Raw genomic sequence first — 22,594 nt, 5'->3', positions numbered from 1 at the left:
AAGACAATACTACTGACATGATATATCCAAGGGGGAGTGTTGTAGTAAATAGGTAAAATGTCTATATCATGGAGTATGCACTTAAGAAGTGGAGAATGTGTGGTTTGTATGGAATGCACATTGAGAGGTAGAGAAATTGTGTAGCAAATATACTAATGTATGTAGGGCAAATTTACACTACTTTGTAACCCTATATAAACCCCCTCAATATGAGAAGAAGACTCACCAATTCACTCTTCAGTTTCTCTGAAACACACTCTTAATTCTCATCAATTATTATTGTTATAATCTTTACTTTGGGCCGGTCCGCCGGTGTAGTTGAATACTATATGCTTCTTGAATGATTTCAGTTCATCAATTAAGAGACTATAGTAATGAGATCGAGCTTCCATTATGAATCCAATTAAGAATAAACTTTTTGGACATAAAGCAGGTGCCCTAAACTCTTTTCTGAGATCTTGAATTATGGGGGCAACGGCTACGTTTGTCCCCAAGCGAATCCCAAAATGAGTTGGCATTTATAATTACCCATGTTGCCAAAATATTACGTCAACTCCTCCCCAAAAATTTACCCACTTTCGAAGATAATTTATCCCTGCCGACAATTTGATCCCAAAAATTTACCCAATTTCCAAAGATAAAATTCGATCCCTTGACAGTTGACAGTTTCAAAACCTGAAATAGAGAAACTACCCTAAAAAAGGATGAAGTTTTTGATAGGGGTAAAAAGAAACAGAATTGAGCTGTAATTAGCAGTTAACCACAAATAAAAGGGTCAAACATCTTATCTTTTTTCTCCACTATATAAACCAGAAGGGTTGCACTCCAATCCGTAAAGGAGAGGATCCACCTCACAAAAAAATAAACCATGGCAGCAGCAACCAAGCTCGTCCTCTCCCTTCTCCTCTTTCAGCTCGCCACCACCGCCTACTCCATCGGCGTCAACTACGGCACCCTCGCCAACAACCTCCCTCCTCCCGCCCAGGTCGCCAACTTCCTCAAGACCCAAACCGTCATTGACGCCGTCAAGATCTTCGACGTCAACCCCGAGATCATCAAGGCCTTCGCTAACTCCGGCATCTCCTTAACCATCACCATCCCCAACGGTGAGATCCCCGGCCTCACGAACCTAGCTGGCGCCCGGCAATGGGTCGTCCAGCACATCAAGCCGTTCTACCCGGCCACCAAGATCAAGTACATTCTTATGGGGAACGAAATCCTTCACTGGGGAGATGATGCTCAGAAAAATGGACTCGTCCCAGCCATGAGGCAGCTCCACGCTGCTTTGATTCAAGAGGGTATTAAGGACGTTAAGGTCTCTACCCCACACTCCCTCGGAATCATGCTCGCGTCTGAACCGGCCAGCGCTGGCCGGTTCAGGCCCGAAGTGACCCCGATCTTGCTAGACCAGCTCAGGTTCTGCCGCGAGACCAAGTCCCCATTCATGTTCAACCCCTACCCCTACTTCGGGTGGTCGCCTCAGAAGGAGAACTTCGCTTTGTTCAGACCCAACAAGGGCATTGTCGATCAGTACACCAAGAAATTGTACACCAACATGTTCGACAACTTGATGGACGCCGTTTACTCTGCTTGCAAGGCTATCGGGTTCACCGATATCGAGTTCGTTGCTGCCGAGACCGGCTGGCCTTCGGCTTGCGAGTTCCCGGTCTGCTCGGTTCAGAACGCCGTGGACTACAACGCGAACTTGATCAAGCACGTGAACTCCGGCAAGGGAACTCCTTTGATGCCTAACAGGAAGTTCGAGACTTACATCTTTGCCTTGTTCAATGAGAACGAGAAGCCCGGGCCCCTCGCCGAGAAGAACTGGGGGCTGTTCAAGCCTGACATGACTCCGGTTTACAATGCCGGTGTTATGCGAAACCAACAGGTTGGTTCTTAGTTAATTTACCTTTTTAGCCTCCGCTTTGTTTCTTACAAAACATCATGTGAACTTTGTTTGTCTTAATGTTAGATTTGCTAAATCTCGTGCTTTTAGAAAAGTTAAAATTTTGGGCACATGGGTATCACTTTAGATTTAATTGTAATAGATTCTTCCAGACCTAACCAAAGAGAATAACGCCACTAAATTTCAGTATAAGAGGAAGAACTCGGTCCGTTACTACTTACTCATTAGCATTGTTTACACTTTACACTAGTTTTCTAGTTTGGGGTTTACAAGTTTGGTATGGGTTTTACCAAAGCTTTTTGTGGAACTATCTTTTTTTTTTTTTTTGAGATAATTTGTTTAATATTTTTTATCTACATTGATATTTATAAGTGACCAGGGTAGGATGTGGCAATTGATTTCACTAATATTTTTGGATTCATACCGAGTATATGACCAGCCAGTCTCTACATACGAATCATAAATTGTTAAAAGTTTGACATTTTCAATTGATTGGCCGATTAGGGAAAAGAAGTTTGGGTCATGAGGATAAATTTGGGCCGTGACCTGGATTGGGCTCTGATATGTGTATAAAGAAATTGCGGTCCAAATTATTATTACTTTTTTTTTTTAGGGAATAAATTATTCGTTTACTTGCATTTAAATTGTTGTCTTATTCAGGCATTACCAAACCAACCAGCTCAACCAGTTGTCCCAGCCAAACCAGGCAGAGGAGCAAAGCCAGTTGCACCTGTTGCTGGAGGCAAGAAGTGGTGTGTAGCGAAACCAGGCGCTAGTCCTCAAGCTTTGCAGGCAGACATTGATTACGTTTGTGGCAAGGGAGTGGACTGCAAGCCCATTCAATCAGGTGGAGTTTGCTTCTCCAATGACCTTGCCAGTCGGGCGTCTTACCTGATGAATGCTTACTATCAGGCAAATGGCCGCCACGACTTCAACTGCGATTTCTCTGGAAGCGGGCAAATCACCACCGTGGACCCCAGCCGTGGGAAATGTACATACAATGCTTGAAGAAGCCAAGAGGAAGAGGAAGCTGATCCACTGGTTTTGAGATTGTAGTAATTTACTCTCTTTTTGTATTTTTCAAACTTTTTGGAGATGTAAGTTGTTAAACTGATTATGCTGCCATTGCTACGACTTATTGTACAAAACTGTTTAACAAGGGCTGATTAATGAGAGGATCGGACTTCCTTAATTTTGTCGTTAAGACATCAGAATTTTTGAGTTGAAACCACTGAATTTATTACAAGTCCAATTCCACAAATTATAATCCAAAATCGTAATAAGAACATGATGCAAATTGACCGACCATGCATGGAAGCGGAACATGATCAAACCTCTGATGATCTGGTGCTTTATATAAGGTTAACATATTAGATTCACATACGAAAATTGTTTACTACAGTAGTTCACGCGGGGGAGATTTTGGATCATTAAACCATTCAAAAGCTCTGTGGCTGGCATCAATGTCATGTGACAGTAAAGTAGGTACATTTATAGTTAGTACGTACTATCATCCATTGAAGCTGAAGAATCGGTCAATTGGCAATAACTGAAGAGAGCTTAAGGAAGATGAAGTACACAAATGAGATGTCAGTTAACCTAAGGTCTCTGATAAGAACAACTAAAACCTGCATATATACTGCAATTCAATTATGCACAAAATGCTTGTGATTAATTCATTGAAGAAGGTGTTTACTGTGTAGCCCTAAAGCTTCTTGGCTAAGTCTCTATCAAACTGAATTAAGTCTTCTGCTACAAATTGATCAAGGATATTCATATGTAGCAGGTAGCTGGTCCTTGTTATTGATTCCAATTTTCTGGAGCTGGGAACTTTACGATCCGACAACATATTCTTGTACCATAAGAGAATGTACAGTCTTTCTTTATAGCCATCAATTTGAAGGTAAAGATCTGCTAGAACCCTTTTCCTTTCTACTTTATCCCAGCTTCTACCTATTTCTTCTTACTTCTCCTTCTCATCTCATGAAATCATTTGAGAAAAGAGAAAACAAAAGAACCGTTATCAAATTGAAATTACATAGTCATGCATTCAACCGTTATCAAATATTTAACTCTTCGGTTTGGTTAGGTCTCAAGAAGCTCTGGCCAAGGTTGTCGGAAGGGGTTCGGTGGCTAGTTGGTAATGGCAATTCCATTAGATTCTGGCGTGACAATTGGTTGGGGCAAACCATTGTTTCTTCCCTCAATTATGTTCAAGAGGTCCAAAAACTATTGAATGATAAAGTGTCTTGCTTCATTGCGAATGGGCGGTGGAACTTACCTTCAAGCTTCTGTCGCACGTTGCCTACTCTTGCCCAGTCCATCCGCTCAATTGAGCTTCCAGAGGAGCCCTCCCCTGATCAGGTTATTTGGTCTGAATCGGCGTCAGGGTCACTGACATCCAGTGAAGCTTACAACACCTTGGATCCTCCCACGCCTGGCCCTTCATGGTGCAAGCACATTTGGCATGCTGCAATACAGCCTAGAAAGAGTGTCACAACCTGGAAAGTCTTGCATGGAAAAATTCAAACCGATGATTTTCTTCAGATACGGGGTACATGCCTTTGTTCTAGATGCCTCCTCTGTGGGACAAACTCCGAATCACGTATGCATCTCTTCCAGACTTGTGAGATCACCAGTTCATTATGGCATTGGCTTCACCAGCTCTTCAGATTGCGGTTTCCCCCAGGTGCGTCGCTCCGTGATTTTTTCCTTGATAATTTGCTATCCTTCCTCGATTACTCCTCCAGGTTATTGTGGTACATAGCGGTCTGCAACCTCCTTTGGTGCATCTGGCAAGAAAGGAACAAAATAAAGTTTGATGGGGGCGCCTTTTGTCTAGCAAGATTTAAGCAGTTCTTCACCCTATCACTAAGGGAATCCGCAGGGTTGATATTTGCCTCATCCTCCCTGGCATCCACGGCAGCTCCCATTTTTGGCCTATTGGGCATCTCCCCCCTTCGCCCCATGGCACCTCGTTATATTCCAGTCACATGGACTCCCCCGCCAGAGAATTGGTTCAAAGCAAACTCAGATGGCTCCTTTCGTGATCCCAATCATGCTGGCTTCGGAGGCATTTTTAGAAATAGTGAGGCAGCTTTCTTAGGTGCCTTCTCTTGCAAAGCAATTGTGCCATGGGCCGTTGACACTGAGTTATTGGCAGTAATGGAGGTTGTTAAAGTGGCAAGTGATCGTAACTGGTTTCCTCTATGGTTAGAGACCGATTCAATGTTGGTTATGCACTACCTTAAAAACCCATCCAGGGTGCCATGGCGTCTTCGTACTAGATGGAAAAACTGTGTTGCTTCGATTACACAATTGCAAGTGCACATATCCCATATCTATAGAGAGGGGAACCGAGTGGCCGACAAGCTTGCTAATTTTGGCGCCACTAATGTCAACCCCACTTGGTGGGATTCAATTCCGCCTTTCCTGCTTAGCTCTTTTGGTCATGACTATTCAGCCCAGATGGACTACCGGTTTCGGTAATTGGTTAAGTCCGCTAGTTCGGTTCCTCTTACTCATGACAGTTTGATTTCAGTTTTTCCCTTCCTGCGAGATTAATTGGTTCTTTAATCAGTGTTTTCATGGGCTCCTTTCTGGAGTTCCAACTTGTTTTTTCTTTTTCAGCTTCTTGATCTCCTGTGTAATCAGCTCGGGGTTCAGGTTGTTATGTCCCCCCCGTTGCTTTTCTTATTTAATTTTTAGATCCGGGCGTGGGGCTGAGCCTCCCAGCTCGGCTGGGTTCCAAACCCTTTAAAAAAAAAAAAAAAAAAAAAAAAAAAAAAAAAAAAAAAAATTTAACTACGAACGTATTTAATTGCTAACTAATTTGCAAGTTGGTTGATTTTTTTTTTCTTTCCTTTTTTCACATATGAAGAACTAGAGTGATCACTTGACGGTATTGGGAATGTAAAAGAGAACAAAGAAAGTTAAGAGAAAATTGCTAGAATTCTGTTTCCTCTGATATACTTATATCAGTTATATGTCTTCCTCTAATTTGCTCCATACAGAAGGCTCTTCTGAGTCTTCTCTACTTAACTGCTCCATACATCCACACTCATGTTTCTTCATTAACAATTTGATGCAAAACATTGACAGATGGATTCCCATTCATTTCATTTTGTTACACTTTATACACATGATGTACTTGCTAGCTCTTTATATACCTTTTTAAATCAGAAGCCTCTCAAATTTAATTTTGATAGGCCCCTCTTCCAATAGTTATTGCTTTTAGATTGCCCTCTCAGAACCTCTACCATATGTTTCCCATGAATTGATTAAACACAGAGGGTGGCTTTAGAAGGAAACCACTTTAAATGTGGAAGAAGACTTTTGGGTTGTCACAAGAGTTATATAGATGAGGGCATGAGGCAACCATACCTTATCTCCACATCAAACATTAATTTTATAAAGCATATTAAATGGTCTCTTCTATCTTCTATCTTCTTCTTCTTCCTCTCTCTTTTTTTAAATTTTTTTAAATAGTGTTCTCTTCTATCTTAAAAGCTTATAGGAGAAAATTGTTCAACTGGTACAAACTTCTTTCTGTTAAGTAGAGTCTCCATCAAACTTAAATCTTTCTTCTCCAATTTTATATAACACAAGGGGACCAGTGGCCTAGAGCCCTATTGGCATATTGCTAATTAGTGATTTTACCCAAATTGCAGTGTTTTCTGCTTACTAATCTTTGTAGATCTTACATTGCAATATTTATACAACCAATGACTTGCTGCTGAGTGCTGACCGTGATTTGATGTCGCGTTAGATAACCATTGTGTCTGTGGATACATAAGAAGTCAATTTATATGAGGTTCCGAGTTCAAATTCTCTATTCCGTGATTAGGTGTGTATGTATCCTTAAAAGAGGTGTTAGCTTAACATATTTTTTGTCCCTACCCTCACCGTTTAAGCTTTTGAAGCACCAAAGTTAGCTAACAGACTAACAGCATTCATAATTAGTAAAATTAGTACATGTAGTTAGGCTTTTGATGAATGAACTTGAACAAATGGGTGCAATTATGATTGGCTCTCAAAAATCAAAATGTGGTCCCAAAACCTCTGTTATTGAGCTTATGCACCAAACTTAGAGTATAATTATCATTTATAAACCCAAAATCTTTCTAGTTGCACATGCTAATGTTTCTGAATTCTGATAAAAGTGAAACAGATTTACTTCCCTCAGCCTCCTAAGCCTAATATTAATGGATCTGTTTGGTGTCTCACCAAAATGCTTACCTTCTATATATGGGGGTGAGCCAACTCCTATCTTGATGGACCAACACAATGCCAACTTTTCATGAACTGTAAGAAATTGTTCACATAAATGATACATCATATAGGTATAGGATACATATATACATTCTCTTTAATTGGAAGCATCATAGTGTTCATGCATATATTGAAAGATACAGATAAGGGAGAAAGATGAAAGGGCAACATCATCATCACTTCATCAGCTACTTCATTATTCTCCTGTACAACCACTGAAAATATATATTAAATAAAATAGAGAGGGAAAATTTCATCCACATATTTCTAAATACTTAATATACTTATTCAAAAAAAAAAAAACTTAATATGCACCTTAATTTTTCAACATTTAAAATAAGATTTTATGAATAAATAAAATGACTAAAATAGTGAACTATATTAAATAAATGAAATATAGTTAGAATATATTAGTAACTGTAAGGTTTGTTATAAACTCAAATCGGATTCTTCTTCATGTGTTTTAGATAATTTTCTGCAAGTTCGACTACCAACAATTTTGCATTACAACATTTTTATGTTTCTACATGTTATTTTATGACAATTAGTGTAAAAAAAATAAAGACCATTACTGTTTATAAACACATTTAATTTCATTATGATATATATAGAATTTTGTGATTATGATAAAGTTTAGTTTGATAATTTTGATATTAATTTGTGTTATGACATGAGGATAATTTAGATTGTTTGAATATACAAATTGATTGAAAATGGATTGTGTATCAAATTTTTATTTTTCTAGTTAACCCACCTTTTCTACAATAATCCATCATTACAAAAATAAAGCAAAACCCCCAATACAATATACCATCGAAATCTCTAGATTGGTTTGTTATCACACAAAAACAAAACCCACCAAAGCAACCACCAAAATCAATCAATCCCACACACCATGGGAGAAAAAGAAGAGAAGAAGTACAAGAACAAGAAGCAAAAACTCAAACACCAAAACCCCAAAGATGACCAAACCACCACAAAACCAGCATCAGATTTCTCCTTCAAGCCAAGCTCCGACGTAAAGGGTCTCCGATTCGGAGGCCAATTCATCGTAAAGTCCTTCACAATCCGCCGTGCAAGGCCCTTTGAGCTCCTGCAGCTCCTCTCAGTCACACCAGACATCAAAGAAAACCATATCAACAACAACAAAAAGCTGCCCTTTCCTTCCACCACCGCGTTCTTGCCCACAAACTTCACCATTCTAGCACACCATGCCTGGCACACCCTCACACTAGGCCTAGGCACCAAGAAGTCCAAAGTAGTCCTCTTTGTTTTCGAAAATGAGCCCATGAAGGCCGCCGTGGACCGTGTTTGGCCGCCTGAAATTCCACTAGGGGAAGTGAACAAGAGGCTTATCAGAGGGCTCAGTGGGTGTGAGATGGCAAGGTTCAAGTTCAGGAAAGGGTGCATTACTTTTTATGTGTATGCAGTTAGGCAGATTGGGAACATGGGTTTTTCAAATGCTGATGATCTCAGAACAATTCTACAGTCTGTGGTGGCTCTTCAAGATTTCTTGGATCACACTGCTATGCTTGCCATGCCTAACCAGAGAAGCATTAACTTTCAACAACCTCCTACAGCCATGGCTCACTAGAAAAAAGTTTTAATCTTTGATCACCTTGTTCTACATCAACATCATCTTCTATTAGGCCTTTTTGTTTTTGTTTTTTCCCGTAATTGGGTTGTTGACTCTTTTTTTTATTTTTTTGTCATTATGATGGGGGAATTGGTTTATTTGTTGAAGAAGATCTTGGTTTAATTTGTTTCTCTTGGAAACTAAGAAATATATTGTATTTTTAATTAGTATGAATAATTTGGGAATTCTATCAACAGTGGAATTGAGCTTCCCTATATGGCTTTGTTCATCTCTCTGCTCGTTTCTGCAGAATGGCACATGCTGCTCCTGCACAGTTCTGTAAGTGCCTGACAAACTTTGCCATAGTTTTTGCAACACTGTTCATGAAATTCATAATTCAAATCTGTTTGTGTTCAGAGTCAAGACTGGAACTTGACATTAAAAAAAGCCTTTAATTACTATAGGGAAGAACTTCTACAGTAAAAATGATATTATTGTATACTATAAATCTTTTAATTCCAGAATAGGGAAGAATCTGCATGAACGTCAGTACCTTACCTATATTATGTATATGGTTAATTCTGACAGTGTTATTTAGTAAATTGTGCCCAGATTAACCCTCGTGAATCAAACATTGAAGCCACAAAGCCACGACCTGCCCATTGGTTTAGACTTTAGACCAGGGTCTAGTAGTAGACTAGTAGTTTAGTATATGACATATTATAGTGGCAGAAATTTCTTGAGAGCTTAAAAGGTTTATGCAGAAATTGCTTGTGAGCTTAAAATGTTTCCGCAAAAATTAAAAACTTAAAACCATAGTACGGATTTGAATGTGATGAGTTATGACTTATGAGGATGCATACATGGTTAGTGAAATGTCTGATTGGCATTATGGGAAAGTAGACAGAATGGGGCAGTGTTAGTAGTGTTGAAAGGTGAAGGGCCAATTTTCTTCCAAAAGCTTTCTGGTCCAAGAAAGTGAGGGAAAAAGAAAACCCATGTCTTTATTTTAATTTGTGGAAGTGATTTTCATTTCTTGTAGCTTTAATCATAGCCATGGCCGGAGATGAAGGCCCATCACCAACTACCTTTTCCTTCCAAACGAATCATGGACATCTCTGTCGGTCTGCAACTTGAGTAATGAGGAATGAGCTAGCTGACTGCTTTATGTTATGTATAGTTCTATACAAATATCAGAAATTCTACCATACATCGCTATACGGCATTGATGACGTTTTTTTGTAGTTAGATTACCCGATAAACACAAATCTAACTAGGAACAAATCGTTGTATTATAGAAGCTAGTTCTCTATGAAATAAGACTACATGTACATGAGTGGGGTAATAAGTACCACGTACATTTCTGTGAGAATCAAAATGAGTATACAACATGGCGGTTCCACCATAAGATATTATGGTGTCACATGCAATCAATCATCTACAGAAGAAAGAAAACTAATCTCTAAATTCTTGGTAGGTGCTGTCTGCTGTGATTTAACATCTGCTAAGCAAAGGCTCCCAAATGGTTGGATTTTCTCATATTGGTAGACCTAAATCTGAGGTGATCTGAGGTACAAGTTATAACAACTATATATATAAACACCAAAATGTGATGGACAAGCAAGAAGAAAAACAGCTAATCAGCAAGTCCTACTAATATGCTAAGACTCAGCTCCACTTGTGGATTGTACTCATTGTAGTACCAATGGTCCAGTGTTGCAATAAATGGGAACACACCAAATTTTGGGCTTCTCTGCCAAATCCTAGATCAGATTGTTGCTTAACATATAGACCCCATTTGGTTGACCGGAATGTTACGGTGGGAAAATGAATTGCACTAATTTTTCTTTCAAGGATGGAATGGAATTGATTTAGCATTTCCATTTGTGGTGTTAGGAAGAATTCAAGACTTGAGATTAGAAAATGGTCCGAGAGAATTGATTTGTTAATGATTTTCCAATAATGCCCAGTCAAATTAAAAATGAACGCGTGGAGATAAGAATTATTAATTGACCAGATTTTATGAAGGGCTAAACAAGTAAATTTTCAATTCCATTGAGTGAAGGAATTGAAATACCACACCCTAAATGGTATTCCTATTCCGTCTCTTTTATGGAATTGAACTCCGGTTAACTCATTTATTTTACTCTCTTTTCTAGACTTATGACTTTTTTTTTTTTAGGTTTGGACGACAATAGTAACCACACACACACCCTCACACAGTGTATTTCAGCGTAGCCATATTAATCACTGCACCACAGACGTACGAACCTTGGTGTTTAATCAACCTAGCAACCTAGGTCCCTCAAATCTGCTGGCCACTGGTGGAGCTGGGATTCGAATGCTAGATCTGGGGGTTCCAGACTAGGCCACTTGACCAACACACCACACCACGTGATTTCTAGACTTACGACTTAACCAAACACAACAATTTAATGGAATGGGAAACTATTTCACATTCCAGATTTGATTTCCTGGCTAACAAACTGGGCCATAGAGCATGGAATTCATTGGAATACGTCACATTCAAACCAGATAAGTAAACCGATGATATCCAAGTAGGAGTTCTTAAATTGCAAGAACATTGTTCGAGCTAAATGGCTCTATGAGTTTTGGTTTCAAGTACTGCAAGGAAGCCAAAGAACGTGGACCTTTTCAGCCTCAAACTCGAAACATATACCCGTATAAATCTCAACCATCAAAATAGTTCATAGATGAGTTGTTTGCCAGAAAGTAAATTGATGGCACGTTTACTTACTTGGAATTGAATGGAATGTAATGGAATTAATGATTACGGAATAAAAACACTCATGTGTTTACTAACATATAAAGGAATTTGAATGATTCCAGGTAAAAGAATTCATGTGTTTACTAACACATGAAAGAATCAGAATTGGTGTAGGTCACACCTATTTATCAGGAATCGATTCCTGAATACTCAGGAATTCAATTTCGAAGGGGGGAGATGGGTTTAGGAATCATTCCTCCGGAATCAATACCGATTCCTTTCTTCTCCTATTCCACTTGTCTCCGATTCATGATATTCAAGTAAGTAAACGTGCCATGAGTGTATTAAGTTGGGAGCTCCTTAAATTGCTCCAACTTTGTTTGCCAATGACTAAGTGGCTCTATGGGTTTGATCACGTTTCATGTAAGAGTAAGGCCGGAAATGTGGACCTCTTTCGCCTCAAACTTGAAACCTAAAACTGATGACTCTTACAAATCTTAGCCATCGAAGTAGTAAAAGTTGTTTTCTTATAAAGATGAAAATGTTCTAAACGTATGACAAAAGAAATGACCAACGCCCACCGTGGGGCTCGAACCCACGACCACAAGGTTAAGAGCCTTGCGCTCTACCAACTGAGCTAGACGGGCTTGTTGAAAAGTCTGACCTGTAATTTTTATTTCATCCTTTCCTTAGTCTTCCTGTAACAATAAATTGACCAAGAGTCTCTGCTGGCGCACGACTCCTTCGTTTCGTCTTCAATCTCAGAGGAGAAGGCGAGAAGCGAAACCATCGTCTCCCCAAAAAGCAAACAATGGAGATCGTAATCGTATGGACGATGGTGGAGCTTCTGGTAGCCCTCATTCTCATCGTAGCCCTAGGTTTCGTCTCCGCAGTCTTCTTCGAAGCTCATAGAAGACGCCACAACAACGCGTAACTCCCAATCTCTCTCTCTCTTTCCTCTTTCATTTTTCTCCATTCAATCTAAAAATCACAATTCCTTCTCTTTTAGCTTGTTTCTGATACAGCTCAATGTTTTTCAGGCACGTCGAAGCTCCGGCGATCTGCGAAGACCCGAAGTCGAGGAAACAGGTACGTGTAGATTACTGTAATTTTGTATATTTACTGTTGAAGATTGGAGTTTTGCTGGAATTAGGGCTTTTTAGGCGGTGATCAGGAATTGGATGCAAAATTTGTGTGGATTTTGGTGTTTATGTTATTCAAAGTCAGAAAACTGCGTTGAATGTTCGTTTGATGTGTTGCTGACTGTTGTGGAAGCAATTTGGTTTAGGTTACGTGCCCTTCGATTTACGATCCGGCGGAGAAGTATCTATCTTTGATCATCCCTGCATTCAATGAAGAGCTTAGGCTTCCTCTGGCCCTTGAGGAAACAATGAAGTAAGTTGAAGCTTATTGAATTGCATTTTTTTTATTTTTTATAATGTGAGAATAGGTTTGATGAGACCGTAAAACAGGAAAAAGGAACATTCTTGATTTGTTTCCATTCGTCCTTTTTGCATGATATAGCTTTATGCTTGTGGTGCAAGATTTCTTAGCAAATATTGCTTTTGGTTATGCTGTGGTTCAGTCATTGTTCTATTGTATGTGATGCCTTCTGTTAAGTAATTTTGTAGTAAAGGTTACACTGTATGAGAGAAGCTTGATAAGGGTACTCTGGACAATTTTTGAGTTGGTTTGCTCAAGTTTTCATTACCATGGTGGAGTTTAAGTTGGCTTGTGCATTTTGTATCGCAGATAATTAATGATTGCACCATTTTTATTTGTTGTTCAACTTTGGTGGGTGCTTGCTAGAGTCATCATAATGATATTCCTATCTTTACTTTGCAGTTATCTCCAACAACGTGCAGCCAAGGATAAGTCATTTTCTTATGAGGTACCTGTTTGAATCTTTCATTTCTAGATCTTTAGAAGTTTCTTTGACAGATGTGATTTGCATTCCTTCCCATGTTTCATGTTCAGTTCTTTAATTTTCATAAATGAACGTTGGAGCAAGGTTTTCCTTCATCTAGTACCCTAGCTTGTGGAGAGAAGATGTGATGAACTCGAATTTCCCATCAATTACATTGATAGTTTACACCCCATCAAGTTCCTGGATAAAAAAAGATATTTAGACGTCATAGTTACTGATGAGGAAACTAACTGAGCTAGTTTTGGCCTGTTTTATCCTGTAGCTCCTTTACTTTGCTTATAGAAATATTCATTTTGGACAGGTGGTTATCGTTGATGATGGAAGTGTTGATGGGACAAAAAGAGTAGCATATGAATTTGTAAAGAAATACACTGTAGACAATGTGAGGGTTATCCTGCTTGGAAGAAATCATGGAAAGGGAGAGGCTATCAGAAAAGTGAGTCTAATCTAAGCCAGTCCTTATAAATGTGTACTCATGTTGTTGAACTGTCCTTTTTCCCCCTTATGGGATGGCAATAGTTAATTGAAGCTTTTTACTTCTGTGAAAGCATTGTAAAACAGGGAATGCTTCATTCAAGGGGTGAGCTACTTCTAATGCTGGATGCAGATGGAGCAACAAAGGTTGATGATGTAGAAAAACTTGAAAAAAAGGTCTGTATCAATCGTGACCATAAAGAAATAACCCCCGAAGATTTTCTTACTATTTGCAAATCTGGTGGAAATGCTATTGAAACTTCTACTTTTCATTCCAGATCCATGCAGTTGCAAGTGAGGAATTTAAGTTTGGGGACTCACCTGCTAGTAATTCAGATTTTAGAATATCTGATATCCCAATTGCTGCATTTGGTTCCCGTGCTCATCTCGAGGAGAAGGCCTTGGCTTCAGTTAGTCTTGCTAATCTGTTCACTGCTGTATTTTCATTGTTGTTATCTTTACAAGTATTTTAATTGAAGCAATTGATTTCATGTTTCAGAGGAAGTGGTACCGCAATTTCTTGATGAAAGGTTTCCATCTTGTGGTTCTTTTGGCTGCTGGTCCTGGAATTCGTGATACCCAGGTAAATGCATAATTTTTTCCTTGCATAATTTCTTCTTCCAGCTTGAAACTGCTCATGGTCGCTACTTTTCCTTTTTTTAATAAACAGTTGACTGAACCTTGATAAAGCTACTTAGTTTATAATGCTGACATAGAATTCTTCATGCATTACAGTGTGGTTTTAAGATGTTCACTAGGGCTGCTGCAAGGAAGCTTTTCACTAACATCCGTTTGAAGAGGTGACTACACTTCAGATAGCCGAACCTCTGTTTGTATCTCTTAGTTGTAACTACACTTCAAATTTTCATTTGCAACAGTTTTTCTGTGTTTGGTCTCATGACTCATATATTAAGTTCTGTGCATCACTGAGATAATAGATACTTTTATTTGGGACTGATGAAATTTCAATTGTCTGCAGGTGGTGCTTTGATGTTGAGTTGGTTTTCCTAGGCAATCGGTTTCGAATTCCGATGCGTGAGATATCTGTGAACTGGTCTGAAATTCCTGGGTCAAAGGTGAACCTATTAAGCATTCCAAATATGCTTTGGGAGCTTGTGCTGATGTCTGTTGGATATAGAAGCGGTATGTGGAGAATTTCCAGTTGATTGCTCAGTTCAGGTTCTAAACTTTTTCAGAAGCATTGCCATCCTCCTGGCCTCTATACATCAGCAGTAGAAATCAAATATCACGTTTAATACAACCACAGGGCCTCTGGTTCTTTTGTTCCTGAGGTGTTCGCAGAGATCAGATATAGAGGGTTTTATACTTTGTTTCGGGATGCCATTATCTAACAATGAGATTTTAGTAGTGTAAAATCATTTGGGGCTACTGTCTTTTTTTCCTCTGATCATACGTTTTAAAGTTAATTCCAGAGTAGCATCCTTGATTGAAGTTATACTTTTCGGCAACTACAAAAAACATTCCCACTGAAAGCATACTCATCCCAGGTACAAGATCTATCATAATTAACTAAATTACGTAGTAGCATGTTTTTCTACCAAATGTACGTGCAACTCTATCACAATCTCTACCTCATCTAACTCACCAGCCAAATGCCAGATAAATTAAATACTATATGAGCATCACATGTCCCGTACGAAGTGCTTCGATCAGTCTTTGCCTCACCATCTATTTGTAAACAACAAATAAAAGAACCATTGACCTCTCACCTTCTCTTGTTCATTTTGCTCAGCAGCCGTAGTGAAGACTGACTACATGGCAAGTTGGTAACTTTTAGAGCCGAGACCCTCCTCTCCTATCATTTTCGCCTCATTCTACATCCTCTTGGAGTCGAGATTCTCCTTCTGCTAGTACCTTGACGGGTTTGATCCAACTCTTGGATTTCTAGATTTAATTTCAAAAATAAACTATTAAATAATAAAATAGATTATCTGCTGAGAGTGTCACGAGTCACGACATACCTAAAATGTTAGGTTAAATTGAACTTATGTTGATAATAACATTGGATCCATATGCTTTTCGTTCATTTATTTGATTAAGGATAAACAGAAAGCTTACTGTTCATGATGTGGATTAGAATAGACACAACTTGTAAAGGCAATACTTCTCCAGCTTCAACAACTACAAACTCCCACACCCTTCTTTTCCACCCCAACCCTAAATACTCGTTCTCAGGTTTCTCCTCTCAACATCTTTCTTCTATAATGAGCTTCAAATGCCAGAATTCAGCTATGGAACAAACTGCAATTTACAACCCTGTGGATTTTAATGAAATCGGTAAAGAGATCGATGCAGCTATGTGCGAAACCCTACATGTAGTGACTCTCTGTTAGTGAAAGGATATCTGGACATGCAGATTATCAAAGCTGATCAGCAGAAGAAAAGATAAGATCCTCATATCAAGAATGAATGTTAGATCGTTATTTCCTGCCCAATTTATTTATGAAATTTGGTGTTTTCTGGTATAATGAACTTTCAATTGTATGTTTTGGTGACTTTATCTGGTTGCTGTTTCTTTGTACTGTTGAATTCGACTTCTATGTAAGGCCTGACATTGATTGGGTGAGGCTGAGTGTTGCGCACTACTTTGAGACTGATTTTATACCAGTTGTTTGAGATTGACTATTTTGAAACTGATTTTATACCAGAGGTTTGAGATTGATCTGTAGAATAAGTAAAACGGGTATTCTAGATTCTAAATAAATGAACTTATGAAACAAAGCTACAACTGTTCTTATAGGTTCAGGATTTTCTCAATATAAATCTGCCATTAGTGAGGAATCAGCGGCACAAAGTAGACTTAAAAGAGTGTTGTTAATTAATTACGTGACAAGCACTTGGTGAGTGCTGTAAATCAGTTTTCAGTTAGTTCTATCTAGCTCAGGTTATTACATTTCTATTGACAGAACTAACAAGAAATCAAGTTCAGTTTTAGATATTTGGTGGAAATCATCACCGGTCATACAGTTGTGATAAGGGCCTTGAAATATTGAGAACAACGCGCCACGAGACAGTTGGTCATGTGATATGTTTCTTTAAAGTTCAGTCAGAGTAAGAGTAGATAAAGCCTTGAGAAATTGCCAGAAAGACAGAAGTAGCATATATGAAAATGTCCATTGTTTTAATGTTCATTTGTCATGAAAATGTTAGTTTACTTTGTTTGCCAAGGAATGCAATGGTGTTAATACAGTTTTCCTCTTGTAAATATTTCACCTGAAATAAGAATTAGATGGCATCTTTTGAGGCTACGTCGGGCAGTACGTTGAACAAATTTATGAAGATAGAGGGGCCCAAAATCATTGTCAGATCCCGGATGGAACCATAGCAAAAATGAAGCGTTAAGCAAAACGTGACTAGTTCACACAATGTATCTGTTGTTGGTCAGAATCTTCAACTTGTAATCAATTAGAAGCTAACAAAAAACATTGTTCCAAGCTGAAAATATTCCGACTTATGTGAATCGCTTTAGAATTGAAAGCTTATAAATAACCGGTTAATGGATGCATTACACATAAGATGGATAGTATTGAAACTCTAAAGCCATGTAGAACAAACCCAATAAAATATAAAAAGAAACCTAACAAACTGAAAGCCTAGAATGGACACCAATTGTAGAATAGCACAAACCCAAGAAACAAATTTACTGGGGATTTTAGAATGTTAATTAAAAGCTAGTTAGCTGCATACTTTTACAACCAAATTACATTGTTTAGCATACTCAAAAGTGGGTTACTGTCAAAGTAAAATGGAATTGTGTGTGTTTTATTATTGATAATAGGAGCTATTTTTATAGGGATTTACAAAATACAAAATCTTGTCATACAAGAAAATAGAATCTAAATATAATTAGGAAATCTAGAACCTTCTCTCCTATTACAACTCTAGAACTAAACCCTAGTTTGAAGAGGCACACTCAATGTCGATATCCTTCAACACTCCCCCTTGTGCCGCTCAAACTTGGTGATGACGCTTTGATCATTGCCTCATTAAAAACCTTGCCAGATAACAAAAACCCTGTGGGACAAAAATAACCCAGGTCGAAGGACAAAAAGAGCACAACACGTCCTTCACTCTTCGAGATCGATCATGTAGACATCATTCCTCCCCTTGATGTCGACATCTCCCCCTGATTGCTGCAATCATGGGAGTTCGGATAATTTTCTCAATCCAAGGCTCTTCACATGTTTCTCGAAGGTGGATTTAGGTAACGACTTAGTGAATAAGTCCGCTACATTATCCTCTGATCGGATTTGATTCACTTCAATCTTTAGAAGTGATTAATGTTGTTGCTGATTGTAAACGAACTTAGGCGATATATGCTTGGTGTTCTTACCCTTGATGAAACCTAATTTCATTTGCTCAATTCATAAATGCATGTAGATTCATTTGTGGTAGACTTCAAACCACAAGCTCCTCGAATGTGTCTAATTACATATCTTAGCCATATGCATACATGCACGACTTTATGTAAAGCAATAATCTCTGCATGATTTGAGGAAGTAGAAACAAGGGTCTACTTTGTAGACCTCCAAGATATTGCGGTGCTTCCCATGGTAAAAACATAACCTGTCTGGGAACGACATTTGTGAGGGTCAGAGAGATACCCTACATCAGCAAAATCCATCAAAACATCATCATCGTTTTGATGTAAGGGAGGAGGATGGGTGGCCGACAGCTTTTGCCGATCACAAGGTCTTGGATGGTGCCACTTGGCCTAATGAGATCATTTCTCATTCTTCCGTCATTCTTTTCTCTCTACAGGGATAGAACAAGCCCATATCTATCGTATATTTTAAGTAATGAAATATTGTCTTTATACCAGTCCAATGGCGTTGCGTTGGCTTAGGGCTACATCTAGCCAACAAGTTCATAACAAATGAGGTGTCTGGTTTTGTATTGTGTTAAGTACAATAATGCGCCTATTGCACTTAGGTAAGACACTTCTGCCAATTAACATGTCTCCGTCATCATCCCTGGGACGAAACATATCCCTCTTAGGGTCAAGACTACGGACGACCATGGGAGTGCATCTTTGACTTTATCAAAATGCAAAGCATTTATTGATACGGTATACAAGTTCTAAATCCAGACAAAACCGTGTTCTCCCAAGGTCCTTCATCTCAAACTCAGATTTCAGGTGTTCAGCGGTTTCCCTTAACTCTCAAGGGTTCCAATTATGTTTATCAACATAAACCGTGACAATTGCAAATCCAGAACTTGTCATGAAAACGCAGGGGCATAGTTCATCATATCCCTTCCCAATCAAGTAGTCACTTTAGTGAGCGTTTCACCCTCATTGCAAACGTGCTCCATGGTCAAAAGCCACTTGATTTGGGTAAATGAAGTACACAAGACCCTTCATTATATTCCATATCTAGATCCCCATAGAGATACGTAGTGACCACATTCGTAAGCTGCATGTTCAGTTATTCAGAAAATACCAAACTGACAAGGTAGTGGAGTGCAATGACATGTATTACGAGAGAATATGTCTTCTCGTAGTTGATTCCAGGGCGTTTTGTGAGAAGCCTTGTGCCATAAGGCGATATTATCATCTCCTTTTCTCATCACGCTATTTAACGAAGACCTATTAATGTCAACAGGTTTTATGTTAGGAGGTGTTGGCATCTCAGGTCCGAAATCCTTCCTCTTTGTTAGTAAATCCAATTTAATCTGGATCGCATCTTTCCATTTAGGCTAATTTTCTCTACGTTGGCATTCTTCAACGGAGTAAGGTTCGATGTCATTGGTCGCAATAATTTCACGTCTTCATGTACACTAGTGTAATTCGTAAAGAAATTGGTTCTTACATTGAGGCGTCCCCCAACAATGTCTCTTGGACATAACCACAATCCAGAATATTCTCATGAGACGGATTTTGAGTATCAATGATCAATGGATCAAGTTGTGCCAAACTCGCTCTCTTCCTAGGGTGAGAATCCATCGAACCTATGGGTCTCCTATGCTCTCTAGCAGAACCCATGGCCTATGACGCCATCCATTATGCCACCTTTGTGGCGTCACCATACCACCATCCATGGTAGTAGTGCCGTACCCATCTCCTCTGGGTGGCACCCTGTCCTCTTGTGGGGACATCAATCCTTGCAGACATGTTTGCAGCAGTTATATGTACGTGATCTCGTCACTTTTAGGGGATCAAGATGAGACATAGTGGGGATAGACCACGACAATTCCTGTTGTTTATATTGAACGTTGATGTCCTAATCTCCCCTAACGATGGGAAGACTGTCTCATCAAAGTGACAATCCGCAAATCCAGCAAAAAAGAGATCACATGTCAAGGGTTCTACATAGTGGACTTATAGTTGGAGACTTATGTCCAACACAAATATATATATATGCATTCGTTGCAATGACTCATGTTGATGAGCTGTGGCAGCACAATTGGCACATAAACCGCGCACTCAAATATGCATAAGTACGAGATATTAGACTCGAACCCAGTCACTAGATGTAACGCAAATAAAAGTTGAGTGGTTGCTATGAGTCTTAGACGAATTAGCATAGCTGCATGCGATATTGCATAACCCAAGCGGAAATATTGGTGGGCATTACCAAAGTTCGGGCTACCATCGTAGTCGTTTAATGATGGCTTTTCCGCGAGACCAATTGGGTGTGTACATGAGAATATGATACTTGATATCAATACCTAATGATATGCAATAGTCATCGAAATTTTTTTATGTTAACTCTCTAGCATTATCAAGTCAAATTGACTGAATGTGATAATCTGGGTAGTGAGCCCGTAGCCATATGTTCTGGGTCAGGAGTTTATCATAAGCAGCATTATGAGTGGACGATAGTGCGATACGTGACCAGCGTGTCTGCATATCAACCAACAACATAAAACATCTAAGCAGTCCGCAAGTTGGTTGGGTCGATCCACAGAATCCCTTGGATTCTTTGTAAGAATGGAATTATTTCCTTAGTGTCCTTTGCATAGGATGGTCTCGATCCTAATTTTGCTAAATAGCAGGCTTTGTAAAATGAAAGATGGGCTTTAGAAGAAACCAAAGAAGAATTTGGTTGAGCCACGAAGTCACAATTGACTTTAGAAGTAGAAAAAGGAGTGAAAGAGGAGTCCATGGAGTCAAAGCCATGTCGTTGCCGTAGGGGGTAGACGGTACCTGCCCTAAGTGGCAGGTCATGCACAGTCTTCGCATCGTGAAGCGTATGTGCTTCTCCTCGAACCCATTTTTGGTTCTTACTTCTCTTCGTTTTGAAGAATGGATGTCCGTGTGAAGTGTTTAATATACGGATCATCATATCACGACATGGGTGTTCCAAACGGTCATGTCAAAGCCTATATGTGTCAGAATCCCATAAATCATCTCTCATGACATGGTTTGATTCAATGATTTGAATAGTGGTTGCATACAACCCACTAGAGCGACACATAAGTTTCTCTAATACTCGTTTACGTCTGTAGTCATTAGAGGTGATGCAAAGGAACTCTTGTCCATTCTCACAATGTGTTTCCACATGAAAACCATTGGCTCTTATATCTTTGAAATAATAAAGTTCGAATTAAAATATGTCAAAGACATTAAATAAAAGAATCGACACTTTTATTAATACCCAACAATTACATCAAAGTTTCTTAACCAAAGTCTAATCCAATAAAAATCAAATTTAGACAAATTGTAGTCACTCAATTGTAGTGACTCAATCCGTTCGGTAATCCAATTAAATATGACCAGGAAAGTAAGAGGAGATGTCGGTGGAGCAAAGCTTGCTTAATTACCACTAATCTCAACTATTTTCCTAGACATCATACTTAATTGGGTGAGCCTAGAGAGAAAGAGTTAATACAAAATGACATTTTATTGATTAAGGTATAATTACCATTGCATAATTCTTGGAAGATAAATGGACTATTTAATCAAAATCTGCGGCATCAACATGGTTGTTTTCCTCGCCAGATTTGAAGTCTGTAATGATGAGATTGACGTCATTGTCATTTCCATCATCTCCTTCAGCTGTGAGATGAGCCTCATGCTCTCTCATATCTTTATACACTTGTATTGTGCAGCTTTGTTTTTCCACTCGCATTCTAGTGCTTAAACCAATGCTTAAAGATCCCCATCTATAGCATTACCTCACCCATTAATTGAGATGCACCTTATGCATTTGGACATCCTCCATGGACATTGTTACGTGGCGACACCACCACTATCGACGGCGCCTGTTTTGTCTCTCCCACGTTGGCCAATGTTGCCGCGTATCTCGCGGTTTTCCTTCCTTTGTAAAGTGGTTGTATGGACCCACATGTCCACTTTTAGGGTTCCACTCCTTGCGCCCTCATTTAGGTGCGCAATTTATAATTCGCCTCATGAATGCTCTTAGTTCCAACGAGCCTTTGAATTATAGTTTTTCATGAGTATGTTATCAGCTTACTCAATAACTGACATAAGTTGATGAAACCTTGTGATCCATCTAGCATTGCACACAAGCCTATATTGCTTTGCAATCATTAGCGCTGAGATGGGGAAGGTTGAGAGGATTTTCTCAATTAATCTTTATTCTGTGTGCTCTTCTCCACAGAATCCCACTAGTAGTGAGGTGATTCTTGATGTTATTCACCCATTGGTGATAACCAATATTATTTGAATCTGGTTTAGTGAAGTCGAGTTTTTGCACGTTTGCATTCGACATTCAAAAACAAAGGAGA

At 39.0% G+C, this 22,594-nt stretch overlaps 3 protein-coding genes and 1 non-coding gene across 4 annotated transcripts; 3 read left to right on the top strand and 1 right to left on the bottom strand.

Moving 5' to 3' along the window:
* Window positions 1-816: 816 nt before the first annotated feature.
* Window positions 817-3,110, top strand: LOC112182709 (glucan endo-1,3-beta-glucosidase). The gene is made up of 2 exons (XM_024321232.2): window positions 817-1,888; window positions 2,567-3,110. Exons 1-2 carry the CDS (start codon window positions 869-871, stop codon window positions 2,912-2,914), a joined length of 1,368 nt encoding a protein of 455 aa, XP_024177000.1. The 5' UTR covers window positions 817-868; the 3' UTR covers window positions 2,915-3,110.
* A 4,844-nt stretch (window positions 3,111-7,954) lies between these two features.
* Window positions 7,955-9,042, top strand: LOC112174647. Its single transcript, XM_024312448.2, has one exon. The coding sequence runs from the start codon at window positions 8,073-8,075 to the stop codon at window positions 8,769-8,771; it is 699 nt and encodes a 232-aa protein (XP_024168216.1). The 5' UTR covers window positions 7,955-8,072; the 3' UTR covers window positions 8,772-9,042.
* Window positions 9,043-12,055: 3,013 nt separating this feature from the next.
* On the bottom strand, window positions 12,056-12,128 carry TRNAK-CUU. The gene has a single exon. It is a non-coding gene; the product is annotated as a tRNA-Lys (tRNA).
* Window positions 12,129-12,205: 77 nt separating this feature from the next.
* LOC112182705 (dolichyl-phosphate beta-glucosyltransferase) lies at window positions 12,206-15,338 on the top strand. The gene is made up of 10 exons (XM_024321228.2): window positions 12,206-12,411; window positions 12,522-12,570; window positions 12,770-12,876; window positions 13,327-13,372; window positions 13,710-13,844; window positions 13,970-14,059; window positions 14,161-14,292; window positions 14,382-14,465; window positions 14,618-14,682; window positions 14,862-15,338. Exons 1-10 carry the CDS (start codon window positions 12,293-12,295, stop codon window positions 15,046-15,048), a joined length of 1,014 nt encoding a protein of 337 aa, XP_024176996.1. The 5' UTR covers window positions 12,206-12,292; the 3' UTR covers window positions 15,049-15,338.
* Window positions 15,339-22,594: the final 7,256 nt, after the last annotated feature.

This window comes from Rosa chinensis, chromosome 1, assembly GCF_002994745.2.
Source record: "Rosa chinensis cultivar Old Blush chromosome 1, RchiOBHm-V2, whole genome shotgun sequence".
Classification (NCBI taxonomy): domain Eukaryota; kingdom Viridiplantae; phylum Streptophyta; class Magnoliopsida; order Rosales; family Rosaceae; genus Rosa; species Rosa chinensis.
The sequence above is the reverse complement of the archived record's forward strand: the minus strand, read 5'-3'. Positions and strand labels throughout refer to the sequence as shown.

What these genes read in the sequence shown, in the direction of transcription:
- LOC112182709 (XM_024321232.2), top strand. Translation starts at nt 869, where the DNA reads ATGGCAGCAGCAACCAAGCTCGTCCTCTCCCTTCTCCTCTTTCAGCTC. An exon ending in GTGTTATGCGAAACCAACAG is followed by an intron (nt 1,889 to 2,566) that starts GTTGGTTCTTAG and finishes TGTCTTATTCAG; the next exon opens with GCATTACCAAACCAACCAGC.
- LOC112174647 (XM_024312448.2), top strand. Translation starts at nt 8,073, where the DNA reads ATGGGAGAAAAAGAAGAGAAGAAGTACAAGAACAAGAAGCAAAAACTC.
- LOC112182705 (XM_024321228.2), top strand. Translation starts at nt 12,293, where the DNA reads ATGGAGATCGTAATCGTATGGACGATGGTGGAGCTTCTGGTAGCCCTC. An exon ending in ATAAGTCATTTTCTTATGAG is followed by an intron (nt 13,373 to 13,709) that starts GTACCTGTTTGA and finishes CATTTTGGACAG; the next exon opens with GTGGTTATCGTTGATGATGG. An exon ending in AGGAGAAGGCCTTGGCTTCA is followed by an intron (nt 14,293 to 14,381) that starts GTTAGTCTTGCT and finishes TTCATGTTTCAG; the next exon opens with AGGAAGTGGTACCGCAATTT.